Source organism: Ovis canadensis, chromosome 12 (genome assembly GCF_042477335.2).
Source record: "Ovis canadensis isolate MfBH-ARS-UI-01 breed Bighorn chromosome 12, ARS-UI_OviCan_v2, whole genome shotgun sequence".
Classification (NCBI taxonomy): domain Eukaryota; kingdom Metazoa; phylum Chordata; class Mammalia; order Artiodactyla; family Bovidae; genus Ovis; species Ovis canadensis.
The window spans coordinates 72,859,395-72,876,378 of record NC_091256.1 but is presented as its reverse complement, the minus strand read 5'-3'; the positions used below and the strand labels follow the sequence as shown (position 1 = coordinate 72,876,378).

Here is a 16,984-nt window from a genome sequence, read left to right as displayed (position 1 = left end):
GCGCCAGAACTCAGCGGTCTGCTTCCAGTCTTAACCACTTCTCTGCTGCCTCATTAAGCCTGTTGCTCTGGCTCTGGGCAAACTTGCATCTCCACCCTCTCCTCCCATCACTGCACACTGCCCCCCTAGTCCCCCAGATCCAACCGTCTCTGCAGCCAGAGCAGCTTTACTGGAATGCAAAGGTGATGGTGCTACCCAGCTGCTTGAAATCCTTTGGTGGCTCCTAGCTAATACAGGAGGCTTCCAAATTGTCCATCAGTCCTGGAGGCCTCCATGACTGGCCTCCACTGGGCCTTCCGGCCCAACTCCTGAGAATACTGCTTCCGCTCAGTTTCTGCCCGGGGATGCTCACCCCTTCCTCCCTCAGCTGCCCAGTAAATATCTATGTCTCCTTCAAGCTCCAACTTAGAAGCCACCTCCTCCAAGCCTCCCTTTCCTCTGGTCTTTCTCCCTGGAGACTGTGACACCTCCGTTCCCCCAGGGAGACTCGGGTTATGTTCCCTAATATGCCATCAGTAGGCTCTCAGCGAAGATGTGCTAACTGACTAAAAGAATGAAAGCGATGCCTGACACGGGAAAAGCTCCCACACGGACCAGGGGGGAGGAGTGAGTGGCGGCATTTGGCTGGATCCCATCTCTTCTCCTGCCGTAGCCCATACCGGCCAGCCTGGCCCGGGCCCCACTCACCGGCTGCACAGGGCAAGGGTGGGCACGATGTCGTGGCTGGCACGGACAGGCCGGGTCCTGGCCTTCATGCGGGCTCTCTGCAGCAGATGCTTGGTTTCTTCATGCCTGGGGCTCAGCACGGGCTCCGGCTTGGGACCGAAGGTCCTGCAGGGGGGCACACGGGCCAGAGCGGGTGGGGGGAGGGATTAGAAGAAAATAACATGGATTAGGAGGGCTTTAACAGTGTCGAGTGTGGCTGCGCCAGAAACAGCCCCGCATGGAAGCCTTCCTTGGCCAGCTCCCACACGGAAGGGCACCAGCCTGGGGCCTGGGGCTGGGGGCCTGGTGACTCTGGAAGGGACTGGCCCACCCTGGACAGCTGCTCAGAGACTGGAGGCAGAGACCCCAGGAGGATCTAGAAAAGGGTAGGGGAGTCTCCAGATTACTCCATTGTTCAGACAGCAGGAGTTATCTGGGAGGAGGGGAAGGAAAGGGCCCCGGGCTGCTGGGCTGGGCCTATGCCCAGCCAGATGGTCTCTATACGCATCACCTCCTTCTCTCCTCCATCTCTCGGCACCCACACACACCCACTCAAGCTCACAGCACATTGTCCTGAGCTCTCACTGCAGACACAAGGCATCGGGGCCCTGCCCATCACCGCTCTGCTCCTCTGAGAGAATGACACTTTCACAAGTCCCGGTGATTTCTGGCCTCAGTTCCAATCCTAACCCGATAGACATCAGGTCAGGGCCGAGAGGAACTAAGCTGAACCCACACCAAGTCAGCAAATGGCTCACTCCTCATCATAACGAGGGTCTTCTCCCAGCAGCCCTCACCACCTCCCAGGGCACTGCCTCCCCGGCTAGTCCAGAGCTGCCGAAAATGACAGCAGCCTTTTTGCAAAGCCATCTCCCGGTGACACAGCGGCAGGTCGCAGGGATAACAGCTGCCCCAGAGCCTCCCGCTGACCAGAGGGCCCTCTCTGCAGACAGGCGGACCCGGGGGCAGGTGCGCTCTCTGCCTGACAGATGAGGGTGTTCCTGAGCAGAAAGGAACATGTGGCGTGTCACACAAGGTCGAACATCAAGTGAAGCGGAGCAGAAGACAGCCAGCTCCACTGCCTCCAGCATCCTTGCCGCATCCTCCGGCTCCTCCCAGCCCCGGGTCCCAGAGCCGGCTGAGCCGGCGTGTGGCTGAAGCCAGACTCACTCTCTGATGTGATGTCTGCACCCCCTGCAGCTGCCCTTGTCCTTCCTCACTGTCACATACGCTGGGCTGTCCCCACCAGGGAGGGTCCGCAGAAGGAGGACTTGGGCGGCCAGAGGCTCAGGCCGGCCTGCATCTCAGTCTGCAGCCTGCCAAATCCTGGGCCTTCCCCAGCCCATATGTCACCTGGAGAAAGAGGCCTCGTCTTGACAGGGGGGACGGTACCAAGTCGTTTCCTAGGTGACGGATGATAGAGATGTGAGTGGAAAATGGCCCAACCCTGAGGCCTCCTTGGGACAACCTTGGACGAGCGCTGGGCAGTCTATGATTTTTGTTTCTTTCTTTCTTTTTATTTTCCCATTATTTGCACCTAATCCTGCTTTGGGGCCAAGATAAAAACTAAGAACTGCCAGAATAAAGGCACCATCTGTGCCTTTAGACCCTGGCAGGGCCCAGGCACAGTTCTGGAACCAGGAAGGCTTCCAGGAGAGAATGAAGAGTAAGCTCTCAAGGCCCGCTGCCCTGTGAGGCGAGGCGGCCCTCTGCACAGCTTCCCGAACAGGCAGGGCCTCCAACGCACCGCTGAGAGCAGCTGTGCTCCCTGGGGCTCCGGCTCCGCCAGCAGAGATAATGAGGTTACCAGCCCGGAGAGACGCCTCTGCAGCCACGGGCCTCTGGCTGCCAGCCCGCGCGCTCAGAGCCTTCCGGTGACAGCTGTGGCCGCCCGGCTGTCGGAGGGCATTTGTCAAAAGACCTGGTGGGCAGACAGGAGGGCTCCAGGCAGCTGGCCAGATGCTGTCAGAAACAGCCTCACCCCAGGTTTCGAAGCCATTTTCCAGCTTTGCTGTTTTTTCTTTCTGCTCCCCCTACTTGGAGCTGTTATTTTTGTTTTTTCTTTCCTTTTCATCAGCTGCCCTGCTTTGGTTTCTGGCAGACAAAGCTGGTTTCTCCACTGATTAGAAAAGCAGGGTTTTTTGGAGGCGCCTGGAGGCATCCATGCAGGAACCAACTGAGCAGGGAGGAGAGAGGCAGCCACCTTCACAGACCATGGCCAAAGTCAGGAGGGCAGCCGGCTCTTGGTCATGGTGCGCTCTGGGGTGGGCAGGCCCTGACAGCCCTGTGGCTGGAAAGGGGCCTTTCTCCCCAGTGGCAGGGGGCAAGCAGGTGCAGCCCCATGGACCTGTCCCATAACCCCCCCTCCCCAGCTTCGCTGCACTGTCCTGGTCCACCCGAGGCCACTGACCCCGCCAGGCAGACAGGTTCAGACTCCGCTATCTGAGGGAGACCCTCCACTCTCACGTGACCACAGCCCTGGAGCCAACTCCTTCCCATTATGGCTACAGCCCAAGGTCCCCGCTCCCACGGTCCCTCTGCAGATTGCCCAGCAGGGCTGGGGCGGTCCCTGTGTGGCTCGGCAAAGACTTTCCATCTGAGCACAGAGAGCTGCTGTCATTGCTGTGAGAGCTCGCACACCCAGGGCTCGTGAGCTCAGCGGGTGGGGCACAGAGTTAAAGAGGCTGAGTGCTTCCCCTGGGCCTCAGTTTCCCCGTCTGTAAACAGTTGGAGTTGTACCGAGAGAGAATCCACGTTGCTACCCCATGAACCTACATCTTTGGCCAGGAATTCTGCAGTACCACAAAGCCAGGTGGGGAACCTTGAGGTCCTCTCCTAGGGGGCTCACCCCACAGATGCTTGGCCCTCAAGAAGCAGCAACACCTAAAAGAGCTAATTGTGGGGGACAAAGGGAGATCCACGTGAGTATCTTGCTCCTTCCAGCCACAGTGTCCTAAGCTGCCCCCCAGGACAAAGAGCAGTGGGAAAGCCCCTCCCACTCTAAGCCCTGCTTCCTGGTAGAGAGACCAGCTGAGCCCTGCCTGCAGCTCCCCTCCCAGCCAGGCATAGCCAGCTCAAGATCTCCAGTCAGGACAACCACCATTTCCTCCCAGTCAGGGAGGTCAGGGAGACAGAGCAGCTTCCTTCTGCAGCCATCATAATCCTGGATTAAAATAATAAGCTCCAGCCAGTCTGGCTTTAACCCTTTCATCCCAAGAACACGAATTAGGGAAACAATTTGGGATGGAAAGGGATCTGACTTTTCCCAGAGTCCAGGATGCAGCAAGGAGAAGGAACATCTATTGTGACCAGAACACATATTCACCTTTCTGCCCAGCAACTGTGCCATTTTTGCATATTAGAGAGCTTTCAGACAGCCACGAAAAGAGCGGCCCTACTGTCACACTGTGTGCAGCGCCCTGCGTGAGGGCAGCAGTAGGCTCGGAACCTATTCTGGACCACGTGTTCCACGTGGGCAGGGGCCTCTGGGCTCACTGTTATAGATGCCTTCTTCCCAGGGCTGCAGGACATGGACAGAACAAACCCTAGAGTGAAGGTTAGAAGTGTGTTCCCGGGACAGTGTGTTCCTTGGTGGTCAATCACCAAGTTCTGTCTAACTCTCTGAAACCCCATGGACCGCAGCACACCAGGCTTCCCTGTCCCACACTATCTCCCAGAATCGGCACAAATTCATGTCCACTGGGACAGGCTGCCCGGCTTCTCATCCTGGGCTGCCACTTACTAGCTGAGTCACCCTGGTAGGTTACGTAGGGGTTACGGTTCGGCTTCCTCTTCTCCTAAAAAAGGGCTCAGTTGTTAAGTGAGACCGATCCCCTCAGAAGAGCTGAGCACAGAGCGAGGCACGTGATGAGATTCAATCAATATCAGCATTTATTATCATCACTGCTTTTCTTATTTGCACCATTATTTTGTGAAGTTCCTCTCCCCCCCCCTTGCTGAGCTTAAGATGGAATCCCTGAACGTGAACTAAAATCACCTGCCAAAGAGAGCCCCTGTCATCTTGGGGATGTCACACAAAGGCATGTTCAGAAGTGAGAAACTATTTTGAAGCTAGAGAGGGCTTGGTGGGTTTTGTTCTAGACCTTTGGAGCTCTGCACAGGGCTCAACAGAAAAGGCAATTTCCATCGAACAGGGAGCTGGAGGAGGCTACCTGGTAGCAGAGGGAAGCTGCTACCCAGTAAATAAATGGGCACTTCTCCCAAAATAGAAGGAGGAGCGGCATCCTTAAGAATGGCACGTATCCAGAGAAGACTATAATTTGAAAAGATAACGTGCACCCCTATGTTCATTGCAACACTATTTACAATAGCCAAGACACGGAAGCAAACTAAATGTCCATTGACAGAGGAATAGAAAGAGAAGATAGAGTACATATATCCAGTGGAATACTACCCGGCCATAAAAAGGAGTGAAATCATGCCATTTGCAGCAACATGGATGGACCCAGAGATTATCACTCTAAGTGAGCTAAGTCAGAAAGAAGAAAACAAATACCTTACAACATAACTTGCATGTGAAGTCTAACATATGATACAAATGAGCCTATCTATAAAACAGAAACAGTTACAGACGCACAGAAAGACATGTGGTTGTGAAAGAGGAGGTGGGTGGGGGAGGGAGGGATTGGGAGTCTGGGATTAGCAGATGCAAACAATTGTATATACAAAGGATCAACAGCAAGGTCCTACTGCAGAGCAAAGGGAACTGCGTTCAGTATCCTATGATAAACTATAATGAAAGAGAAAATGAAAAAGAATATACGTATACGTATAGCAACCACTCTGCTGTACACAAGAAAGCATCACAACACCGTAAATCAACTATACTGCAATAAAATAAAACAAATAAATAAAAACGGATGGTTGCTGTGGGATACACCTCATTGAACAGCTTTGAAAAGATATTGTGTGGGGGCGTGCAGAGCTTCCCTAGGTTGTCGACTTCTTACTGGGAGAGCAAAGTGGTTCTGCCCTTGCCTTCTTGAAGAAGGAAAAGGAGAATAAACTCCTGTGGGCTGTCCCCTTGGTCAGCACTGCATGCGTGGAGGCAGGTGACCAAGACACCCCCGGGTAGGGGGACAGTGGCCTATTCCACTCTGAAGGCCATGGAGGAAGGCTTCCTCTTGAATTTCAGCCCAGCTCCTCACTGATGAATGATCTTGAGCAAATTAACTTTCCTGAGGCCCTCTATTCATAAAGATTGGGACCACAGTGAGATTTTCACGTGTGGGGTGTATGAGTGTGATGATGACATGGAGGAAAGTTGCAGGTGACACTCGCTATGAGGGAGGACTTGAAGGGATCGCATTCTTCCTTTTCCACGGGGACTCAGAACCTAGATGCTTCAGGAGTGTTTGTAGTTGGAACACTGGTGAGTGGCTAAATGTAATTTTCTTCTTTTTAGTTTTAGTCTTTCCAGGTTTGAGAGTGGCAAGGGGTTTCCTCGAGTTCTCCTTCGTGTCTGTATATCTGAGTCAGGGGGAAGGATAGGGAATGACGGGGGGCAGTACGCAGGACAGGTAGGGGCTCAGCTAGTCTTCATTACACCTTGAACCTGGGGGTGCCCTCAGGTATGCCTGCAGCCCTGCGACTCCTGGGAGGAGCAGGAGCTGCTTCTCTCACACTCGCGCCCAGGACTCCCTCCTGCCATCCCACACCCTCCCTGGTAGGAGGACCCCGTTTCCTGACAGTGCTGGGATGCGGCCCTGCACCATGGCCTTGTACCCGGTAGCCTGGTAAGGGGGTCTGCAGGTCATTCTGGCTCACCAGCCAGGTTCTGGACTTTCTGGTTCCTTAGACTCAGGGGGTCATGAGGAATCCTAGAGGTGAGTGTGAGACCCCCAGGAGTCACAGGGCTGCAGGTATACCTGAGAACACACCTAGGAAAGGGTGTAACGAAGACTAGCTGAGCCCCTGCTCATCCTGTGTACCCCCGGCCATTCCCTATCCTGCCCGCCGACTCAGGGATGTGTGTGTGTGTGTGTGTGTGTGTGTGTGTGTGTTAGTCGCTCAGTCATGTCTGACTTTTTGTGACCTCCATGGACTCCTCCGTCCATGGGATTCTTCAGGCAAGAATGCTGGAGTGGGTAGCCATTCCCTTCTCCAGGCAAACTTCTGGTCCAGGAATTGAGCCCGGGTCTCCCACATCGCAGGCAGGTTCTTTACCATCTGAGCCACCAGGGAAGCCCACTGGCTCTGATACACAGACACAAAGAAAAACTAGAGGAAACCCTTTGTCATTCCTAATCTTGTCAAGAGGAGAGAGACAGAAAATGTCTCTCCAGTTCCTCCTACCTTACCTAAAATCTAAATTCCCAGGCTCTCCAAAAGGGCCTCAGCCCACACTCCCACCCTGTGTCCTGATAGTATCTTCCATGCGATCCACTGCATACCTCTCCCATGCATGTCTGCAGGTCTTACCCATCTGGAATGTCCTCTACTGGCTCCAATCAGATCCAATCAAGCCCACAGGGGTGTCCACCCCCGGGTAAGCCCTCAGTTACACTCATACACGCGTGCTTCTGGAAAACATATTCTGAGTGCCTGTACCGTGCTGACACTTGGCAGGTCCTGGGTCCCAGAGAGAACAGCATGGTCCTTGCCCCTCAAGGAGCTCCAGACGGAAGATCCACCAGCAACAGCCAAAGCTGGTGTAGGCAGAGTGGGCAGTGAGGGCAAAGTGGGAATTCCTTCTGAAATTACACACGGTGTAATGCTAGGTAATAAATTAAGTTTTAAAAGCCCAAGGTTTTCTCACAGTTGTGGGCCTGACCACTTGAGCCACAGCCCAGGCCTCTGAAATTCTTGAGGGTTCCCTGTCTGCCCCTCCTGTAAACTGGAGCCTGCAGACAGCTTCGGGGCAGGGAGCTTTGGCTGTTAGCCGTCTCCATGGAGGCCCGAAAATCGGAACCCAACAACGTTTGTCCCTTCTTTTCTCGTGATGAGGCATACACACTGAGACTGGGCTCCCTCCTCTGAGCCTCCATTTCTGTCCTAGAAATGGGCACAACTCCGCCACAGGGATGAGGGAAATCAACAACCCAGGAAGTCCTCTGTGCTTCCATCATCATCACAGCACAAATGAAACAACCCCAGAGACCCTCTCCCCTCCATTGACCCCACAGCGGAGCAGGGGTTAAAGCCCCTGCAGACACACTTCAGGGTCTGCCCCTCTGCCCCCCAAAGATGACACACACAGAAGGCCCTGATTTGAAGCAGAGCAAGCCTGGGTCCCACAGCACTGCCTTCCCAACAAGCTTGCCAAGGCAGGCCCTGGGCCTCAGGGGGCCTCCCTGGTGCCTGCAGCAGCCCAAGGCTGAGTCCTTTTTTGTAAAGAGTCGACTGCCTTGCGGTGCAGGGCCTGGGGTGAGTATCGCACTGACTGCAGCTGCTCCTCTGGTTTTACATACTTTTTGCACAAGCAGGGTTCATCTGGGGCCCTAAGGCAACATACAATCCTGCTGTGCCCTCCCAGAGGTTTTACAGACAGCTGGGATGGGACACCACAGGCTTCTAAGAATGGATGAGGGCGGAGCCCCCGCGCAGAGCGCCCTTTGATTCCCTCCTGCTCCCATCTCTGAGGAGTCCAGTGCTCACACGCGGCTGTGAGCGAGGTCACGGCTGACAGTACTGACCCCCACTGGGCTTCCCTGAAGTGCTTTTGTTGTGTTTTCAGTCACTCAGTCGTGTCCGATTCTGTGACCCCGTGGGCTAAAGCATGCCAGACTTCTCTGTCCTGCATCAGCTCCCGGAATTAGATCAAATTCATGCCCACTGAGTCAGTGATGCCATCCAACCATCTCACCCTCTGTCGTCCTGAAGTGCTTACCCCTCCCCTTGTCTTCTCTCCACAAATCAAAACCCCATTTCCCAAATCATGTCAACGGCGACTTAGGAGAGAAACAAGCTTAGCCCATGGAGCCTGCCACCTACCTTCCTTGGTCTATACTTGAGAATACCAGGCTGGGGGAGGGAGCCAAGGGCCCCCAGGTCCCTAACCCAAGGCGTGACCTGTGGGGCAGCTTGTAGCAGTGCAGCATAATGGTTAGAGAATGGCCCTTGGTGCCAAGCAGTTTTGACTGTGAACCCTGACTCTAACATTTAATAGCTTCATCACCAGGCAAGTCGCTTAGCCTCTGCCCAGAGGGTCTCTGTCAGTGAAATGGGAACAGTCAATCCATTGTTGTTAGGACACTGTCAGGATGTAGTACAGCGCAAGGGCTGGAGCTGAGTGTCAGCATGGTCTTCTGGAAGGAAGGACCTCCAGGTGGTTTCTGTCCTCTGGGGTGGAGTCTCCTTTCGTCCCTCAGTAGAAGGGACAACCATTTGGCCCTGGGACATTCTGGTGTTCCCTCGGCATCTCGGGGGTCTCGCCTCCACAGCTGACTCTCCTTGTGACCACCTGCAATGAGCTGGTCCAACCCTGCCAGTCAGACAGGGTCTGCTGTCCTGGGCTCTGCTGTTTCACCATCATTTGGGGGCTTCCTGTCTTACCACCGTGCAGAACAGTAACAACTGAGGACATAAATACATGCTGGGTTGACCTGGTCATTACTGACCAGATTAATGATCAATCGTCAACCTGGTGATTATTTGGTTGTAACACTGAACTGCACTGATGCTAAACTTGACTGACTGTGAAACCAGACCTTTTATGCCTCAAACGCTGAGAAGATTTAAGGGGCTCACTGTCAGAACACGTCCTGAGTGATGTCCCGGCCCTTTCAGGATGACCATCATGACAGCCGCCATGGTCTCAGAGTCTACGCTGTCCAGGGTCCTCAGCCCCTCCATGCAGACCATATGGCCAGGGGTACAGGGCTGAGGGAAGTGCGCCTTGTTTCAAAAGTCTCTCAGGAAGCTCAGATATAGAGAAGAAGCAGCAACAAAACCATCCTGCTTAGGGGAGAGATGGAACCTGCAGGGTCTCAGGGACTATTTTAGAATCTGCCCAGAAGACTCAGGAATAGAGCCAAATGAGGAACCCTGTCCCAAGGGGCCTCTGGACATGGAGAAACTTTCTCCATGAAGTAGGTGTCCTTTCTGGCCTTTCAGCCTGGGTGTTTACTCAGCAGGGTGTAGATCACCAGTAAAGGTCCATGGGGCACTGTGAATGACCTTCTAAACAAGCCAGGGGACAGTTTTCCCCAGGCCAACTCTGTGCCTGGATATATGCTGGGCACCTACCTCATTCCACACATATACACATACGAGATCATCCTACAGTATATATAGGCACACGCCCACACAGCCTACACCTAGACACAGACACCTTGTGTGTGTGCTTTGTCACTAAGCTGTGTCTGACACTTTGTGACCCCCCCTGGACTGTAGCTCACCAGGCTCCTCTGTCCATGGGATTCTCCAGGCAAGAATACAGGAATGGGTTGCCATTTCCCTCTCCAGGGGATCTTCCCGACCCAGGGATCAAACCCACATCTCCTGCATTGCAGGTGGATTCTTTACCACTGAGCCACTGTAAACTGCAGACCCTAACCCACTGCAAACGGTCTGGTAGGTGAAACAATAGTTCAGAAATTCCTACCCTGAGCATTCTACACAAACGCCATCTCCTTGCAGGACCGGGGGAAAGCCCCTCCCGACCCCTCATGGTTGAGGTTCTTGTCCTTTAAGATGGTATTTTAATTACCTAGTATCCAACATGCAAGTCAGGAGCTTTGGCTTCTTTCAGTAGTGACCTCTGGACAACCCCCCGTGGACATCTTGCAGTTGAACTTTCCTCCCACCCAGGGAAGACAGAGTGGGAGCAGGGGGGAGCCGGGAGACGTGTAGCTGCAGAAGAGGAAGCCCCAGCTCCTCTAGGCACAAGCTGTGTCTGCCCAGGCAGGCTGTCTCCTTTATGGCTCCCCAGGAAGGACAAAGGGACAGGGCAGGGGACAGGGCGTCGCTGAGGACCACAGCCACATGCCTCCACACTGTGGCTGGGCTAGGTGTGGATGTGAGGGGAGGCTGAACATGGCGGCTAGGGAGGCAGGAAGAGACTCCTGGAAGAAGGGGGGCAGCTACTATTCCAAATCATAAATAATGAGATGAAAGAGCCAGGCAGCCCCCTCTCCACCAGGCTCTCAGCCCAAGTCAGCGAGAAGGCCAGTGGCCGAGCAGAGATTGAATCTCCTGAACCTGGGCAGCACTCACTGTGTGAAAACAGAACTTGGGGTCCACATATTCTGGAGGAGAGGTCAAGCCAAGTGGAATTTAGCAGGCAGGGAATCTGCAGAAGTAACATTGCTGCCCTCTGCCCTCAGCAGAAACCATGAGACCCTCAGGAGGGTAACGTCACTGCACAGAAAGGGGAAATGCGGCTGCTCCCAAGTCCTGAGACCTCACTCAGCTTCACGGGCCAGGTGTGCAGTGAAGACGGAGGATGAGGCCAAGCCCTGGGCAGCCACTGATGGATCCACAGACGGCCTCCCTGCCCTCCCAGAAGATATTCCTCTCGCCTACCTGGTCATGACACAGCCCCACGGCCACCCACCCCCACCCCAGGTGCCCAGCTTTCCTCAGAGGGGAGGGGCTGGAGCAAAGTCCAGGAGGTTGGGGGAGATGAAGACCTTTACGTCAGCCAGCACACCCCTTGACTGGGAAAGGAACTGCCGGAATAAAAGCCCTGCTTTTGCATGTTCTCCCCGAGGATTTTCCCATCCATTGAGTAAACTCTGGGAGTTGGTGATGGACAGGGAGGCCTGGCGTGCTGCAGTCCACGGGGTCCCAAAGAGCTGGACACGATGAGCGGCCGAACTGAACTGATCTTGTGTTCAGTCCCACAACAGTCCGAAAAGTACATGACACAAGTGATTACTTGGCCCGCTTGAAGGATAAAGCGACAGAGGCCGGGGCAGGGAAATGAGCCCCACATCACGGAGCAAGTGGTTTGCAGCGCTCCCCGCACCAGGCTCTGTACCCCGCAGTTTTGCACAGGGAGCAGATGCCCCACCTGGGCATCAGGGGTGAGGGGTGCCTCCTAGGCGGCCTCCGGGAGGAGACCTGCCTGGGGCTGCAGCTGCTTGTCCCCTCCCCTCTCTGCGTCTCCTACTCTCCTGCCACGGAGGAAACGAAGGGACAGGGACAACTGCCAGGAGAGACGCAGAGAAGTGTGCCCTGAGCGCGCTTACCTGCTCTGGTCCGAGTCCTGAAGGGAGATGCCCGAGTCCCAGTCCACGTCCCCGGCTAGCCGCTCTAGGACCCAGAGCAGAAGCAGAGATTAGGGCAGAGCCAGGAACTGGGCTCTCAGTTGCCACTTAATGAGCACAAGCTTGGAGGAGAAAGTTTTCTCCAGCAGCCATTTACTCCCCCAGATAATTCCGACTCCCCCAGGTGGAGGCTCAGCCTGTCACAGTGACTGCTGGTGGGCACTGTCGTGAGCTGAGGGCTCACAGGGGTCTTCTCAAGTGTTGGGTGTGGGAGGAAGGAAGGGAAAGAGCCGTGGCTAAGGCCTGAACACTTGCAGCCCTGTGACCACCTGAGCTCAGCCCGCTGGCCTGGAGGCTGGGTCTCTGTAGGGAGGGGCTCCTATCCGAGGACAACAAAGTCCACCGCGGGCTGAGGAAGTGTCATCATCAAAAAGCTACTGTTGAAAGAACCACAGGGAACATACTGTGGGGGCTTCCCTGTGGTCTGGGACAGGGGTCTCCAAGCTCTGGGATCTAATGCCTGATGATCAGAGGTGGAGCTGATATGGTAATAATAGAAACAAAGTGCTCAGTAAACGTCATCCTTGAATCATCCTGAAACCATCCCACCAGTCTGTGGAAAAATTGTCTTCCATGCAACGAGCCCCTGGTGCCAAAAGTCGGGGACTGCTGTTCTTGGGGGTTGGGGGAGCCTTTAGCAGATGGGGCTGGCTGTGAGGTGATGTAGAATCTGTGTCAAAGCCCAGACCAAGAGGACAACCTAGGAATCTGGTGATAAACAGCTGCGCTCTCCCACTTTCCCACCCCTCCCCTCCGAGGTAACCTTCATCTCCCTTCCCTTCTCCTAGACTCCCCCCACTGCCCCCAGCTCCCAGACCCAGAGAGTGGGCCTTACCTGGCACAGCTCTATCCCAGCATGAAGTCCAGCCTGGGACTCCCACCTTGGAGGGGCCCTGCCCCCCAACACTTAGCATCTCCTGCAGCAGAAGGCGGTTCCTCTCTACACGGTCAGACAGGGACAAGGTGCTGCCCTCAGTGCCCAGGGCCCCGAGGTCCCTGGTTTTCCAGAGCTCCTCCAAGAGGGCTGGCCTGGGGACGAAGTTCTCCTCGGAGGTCGGAGACAAGCTGTCCAGGTCTCCCTGGGTGCCGAGACCATCCTGCCGGGGGTGTGACCTTCCTTTCCGCAGGGTGAGCACGTGGACGGTTTTGTTACAAGGATGAGAGCCCCCTGGCTGGCCGGGAGTGACCTTGTGGATGGGGACCTCTTGCAGAGAGCTGGGCCCAGGCAGCAGAGCTCTGTCGTACTCAGACCGTGTCCAAACAGCCTCTGGAGGCCACGGGCTCCTCCTGTTCCTGCACTTGAGTCCGGGGGCAGGCGACCTGGGTGGCCTGGGGTCCCCGTTCCTGGCAGGCTCCTCCTCGGTGACGCTGCAGTCCAGCCGCCTGTCATTCGGGTTCTGCGTGTGATGGACCACCACAGCCTCGGGTGGGGAAGGCCCCTCTGACGGAGGCTTGGTCCCACCCACCTTGACTCGTCTGGCCTTGGGTTTCTTGAGGGCCGGCCGCTGGTGGGAAGTGAGGCCGGGGCCTGCCCCCTGTCTGCCCGCTGTCATCCTCTCCTTCAAGGCCCTCACCTTGGACTCCAGCACGGAGGGGCCCTGGAGCTGTATCCCCTGTGCCCCGGGAGGCTGGGCGGCCTTCGGGCTGGGTGTTCCGTCTTCTTGAGGGCAGGGCCAGGGTCTCGGGAGGTGTCCATTCTCCAGCTGTGGCTCGGGCCCACTTCTCTCCACAGCTGTGGTCGCCTCCACAGAGCTGGCCATTCTGCTCCCTATTTGGTGTTCTCTGGAGGAGAAAACAGACAGAGCCCTTAGACCCACTGCCTGGCCAGCTCCCACGACCTCCTGGGTCTCCATAGTTGGTATAGAGCCCTGTCTGGAGGAAGACAACTGGGGGTCAGATCAGGGGGTACCCCTAGACAATGTGAAAGCACCTTGGGGAGCACAAGGCTTTGGATGGTGCAAATAAGTCATGACTGAGTTTTTTCTTCCAAGTCGGAGTAGTAGTCTTATTTTTCTATCCCCATTTTACACGTGGGGACAATGAAGCATCAAGTAACAGCTAATCTTCTGCCTAGTGTGGACCAGAGGGAAAATGGGGGCTGGATTCCCAGTCCCTGGCTTTGTGTTTTGCTGACAGGTGTCAGGCCTCAGGGGAGGATGGCAATTTCTGCTCATGCCCACAAGCTCTTCCCTTTCCAAAGGGAACAAATGCAGAGGATGGGCTTCAGGAAGATACCACCCAGGATCAGAGCCGCTGGTGGGAGGTGCCCCCTCCCTGTGCTCAAACCACAGGCGTGAGCAGAGCTGTGCCCACAGGGCGGCCAGGATCAGGCACCAAGGCCTTTCAGTGTCTGCTCGGTGCGGGGCCGGCCTGAAGGTACTTTCAAACGCTCTCTCTTAAATTCTTATGCCATTCTGCTGGAATAGGGTTATGACCCTCCTTTTTACAGAGAGAGAGGTGGAGGCCCAGACCCATTAGGAGACACCAAAGCTGAGGGAGGCCTGGCTAGGAACTCAAAGCTTCTCCTCCCAAGGTCAGAGCTCTTCCAAAGCGCCCAGTGACCAGAACCCCAACTCCCCTTAGTCCTACACAAATACTGGTCTGGACAGGTGACCTGCCCAGACGATCCGCTCCTTGGTAGCTCGCTTGATGCCAATGTCTTCACAGGGAATAAAAGTGAGCTCGAGATTTTACTCGCCAAGCAGTTCTGTGCACACATACAAGCCACAATATCTTAATATTTATCCTGTTCTCTGAGAATGCCCCTTCTACACCATACATCTAGGAATGTCCCAGTGTATGCATAAAAATCCACATTTACATAAATTACAAACTACGGATTAATTATTCACCTAATACTGACTAAAGATTCACTACAAAATTCTCTTAAATGCCAAGCCCCTCTATAGTCATTTATTACAACTCAGTTTTTAATACATTTCATGAATACACATGTTCTATAAAGCAAAATACACACACACGGTCTGTATGTTACGTCAGTTTTAAGCCTGTGACGTTTAATGCCTGTCTCCGGGAGGACGAGATCGGTCTCTCTACCAGTTCATCCAGAATTGGCCAACTTTGTCGTCACAGCCCAGCCACCGAGTCCTCTCTTCTAAGGTTCGATCCAGGAAGCAGGGGATTTGAAGGGTATGGGTGCAATCTCCGTCACATTACAAGAGCTTTCAGGTAAAGTCTGGAACAGCATTCCAGAGATCACCCCTCTCTAGAGACCTGTTAGGATGGATGAGACTTTCCTCGGGGGAGCAGTGGGTACCGACTAGTGCGCCTCGGGGCCGCTGAAGTCTAGGGCCGAGCGCTGTGCTCCTCTAGCCCCAACCCCGAGACGCTGAAATGAAGACGGTCGTGACGGGCAGGGCTCCCCCCGCGACCCTTCCTTCTCGCTCCCCCGGCCCCGCCATCCCCGGCCCGCCCGGGGCCTCGCCTCCTCCGTACTCACTGAAGGCTGCCGCCGGCAGGCCTGGCCGCCGCCTCCATCCCCTCCATCCCAGGGAAGGCCAGGCCCTCCTCTCGCCCCCTCTCCCTCCCGGGCCCGCGGCGGGGCGCCGGGCGCGCGGGCTCCGGCCCGGGGCTCGGGGAGTGCGGCCCGCAGGCCTCGGCTCTCGGGGCGCGCCCGGCTCGGCTCCGGGCTCTGCGGGCCGCCCCGGGGTCCGGGTGGGGTCGGAACCGGGCAGCCGCCCCGCGGGCCGCGGCCTCCCTCCAGGTCCGGGGAGGGGACGCGGGGTCGGACGGCGAGGGCGCGGGAGGGCAGGAAGCGGCATGGGCGGCTAGCTCATGGCTCGGCCACGGAGGGGGTGAGAGGCCAAGCCCGGCGCCTCCCCCGGCCGGGACGGGAAGAGGGAGCGGGAGAGCAGAAAGGAGGCGCGGCGGAAGGGGCTGGAGGAGCGGCCCTCGCTCCCACCCCGCCCCGCCGCCCCGCGCGCTCCTCGGGGCCCGGCGCCCGGCCCCCAGCGCCCTGCAGGGCCGCCCCTCCCGGGGGCCGTCCGGACGTCTAAGCCGCCGGCCCGACCGCGAGCTCGGGGCTTCGGACGGGGCGGGGGCGGCCTTGCGGGCCTCCGGACCTCACCCCTCCCGGCCCGGGTCGCCCCGTCCGCTGGGAGGGCGCTCGCAGCCCAGGCTTCGGGGAGAGCGCGGCGGTGAGACGCGGCTCCACGTGAGCCGAAGCTGCGGAAACACCGCGCTCTCCCCCGAGCTTCGCGGCGAGGCGTGTAACCCTACACCCGGGGCGCGGGGGGAGGCCCGGCCGCCGGCTGTCGGCTGTCGGGGTGGAAGCCGAGGAATGCCCTTTGTCTGGACAACTTTTCCGGAGGAGGCGCCCTTTCCGAGGGGCTGTCTCCTTGGAGGTCAAGGTCATTTGTTTCCGCTTTCTAGCAGCGCGAGGGGGCACACGTGGTGGACGCGAGCCTCCTCTTCTTGTCCAGCTAAGGGGAGAGCCAGGTGCCTGCATGACGCCAACCAGACGCCTTGGGTAGGGACCGGTTCTGGGGGGACCCTGGGGACTCCTGAAGGCCCCTTGTCACTTTTCCCAGACCTGGCAGGAAGTATTAATAGCTGCGAAGGACTTGACCTGCAGCGGTGGCCCCAAACAAGGGAGGACGCTTTCTCTTTCCACCCAGGGGGAGGGAACGGAGCCCCAACTATTTCCAAACCTATTTTTCCACAACAAACTATAAGAGAATTAGGACCCAGGAGATTCCGGAAATCTCCACAAAGGAAAAGTGCTGATCATCTTTCCTTCTGCTAAGGAGCTTCACTCCCCAGCGCGCGTTGCTCTCTGTTTGCACTGAGGCAGTAGTCACCGTCTAGGTGACAGACCTAGCTGCCTACCGTAAGGACCGCAGTGTCCGGACTGCTGTGCAGAGGGGATGGGGTGTCAGGAAAGGATGGGAAGGAGGCCTGCCCTTGAGTGAGTAAGAGTTACTCTGCACAAAGTGGGAAAGAGGGCATCTGGGCAGGACAAGGCACCCAGGCCTGAGAATGGCTGTTTGGGGAGCTGTCTGTGGGTGGACTAACCCTTGCTAATTTAG

At 56.4% G+C, this 16,984-nt stretch overlaps 1 protein-coding gene across 3 annotated transcripts in view; it reads right to left on the bottom strand.

The window, feature by feature from the left end:
* Positions 1-16,006, bottom strand: part of KIAA1614 (KIAA1614 ortholog) — a 43,477-nt gene extending 27,471 nt beyond the window's left edge. Inside the window, exons 1-4 of one of the 3 annotated variants that reach the window (XM_069546202.1) lie at positions 15,397-16,006; positions 12,772-13,718; positions 11,859-11,922; positions 688-831 (exon numbers count right to left, since the gene is read on the bottom strand). In XM_069546202.1, coding sequence (XP_069402303.1) covers positions 688-831; positions 11,859-11,922; positions 12,772-13,718; positions 15,397-15,443 — 1,202 coding nt within the window. In that variant the 5' untranslated portion in view covers positions 15,444-16,006. Of the gene's footprint in view, positions 1-687; positions 832-11,858; positions 11,923-12,771; positions 13,719-14,915; positions 15,003-15,396 lie in introns of those variants that run through there. The other 2 variants (XM_069546201.1, XM_069546203.1) reach the window with 2 other exon arrangements.
* Positions 16,007-16,984: the final 978 nt, after the last annotated feature.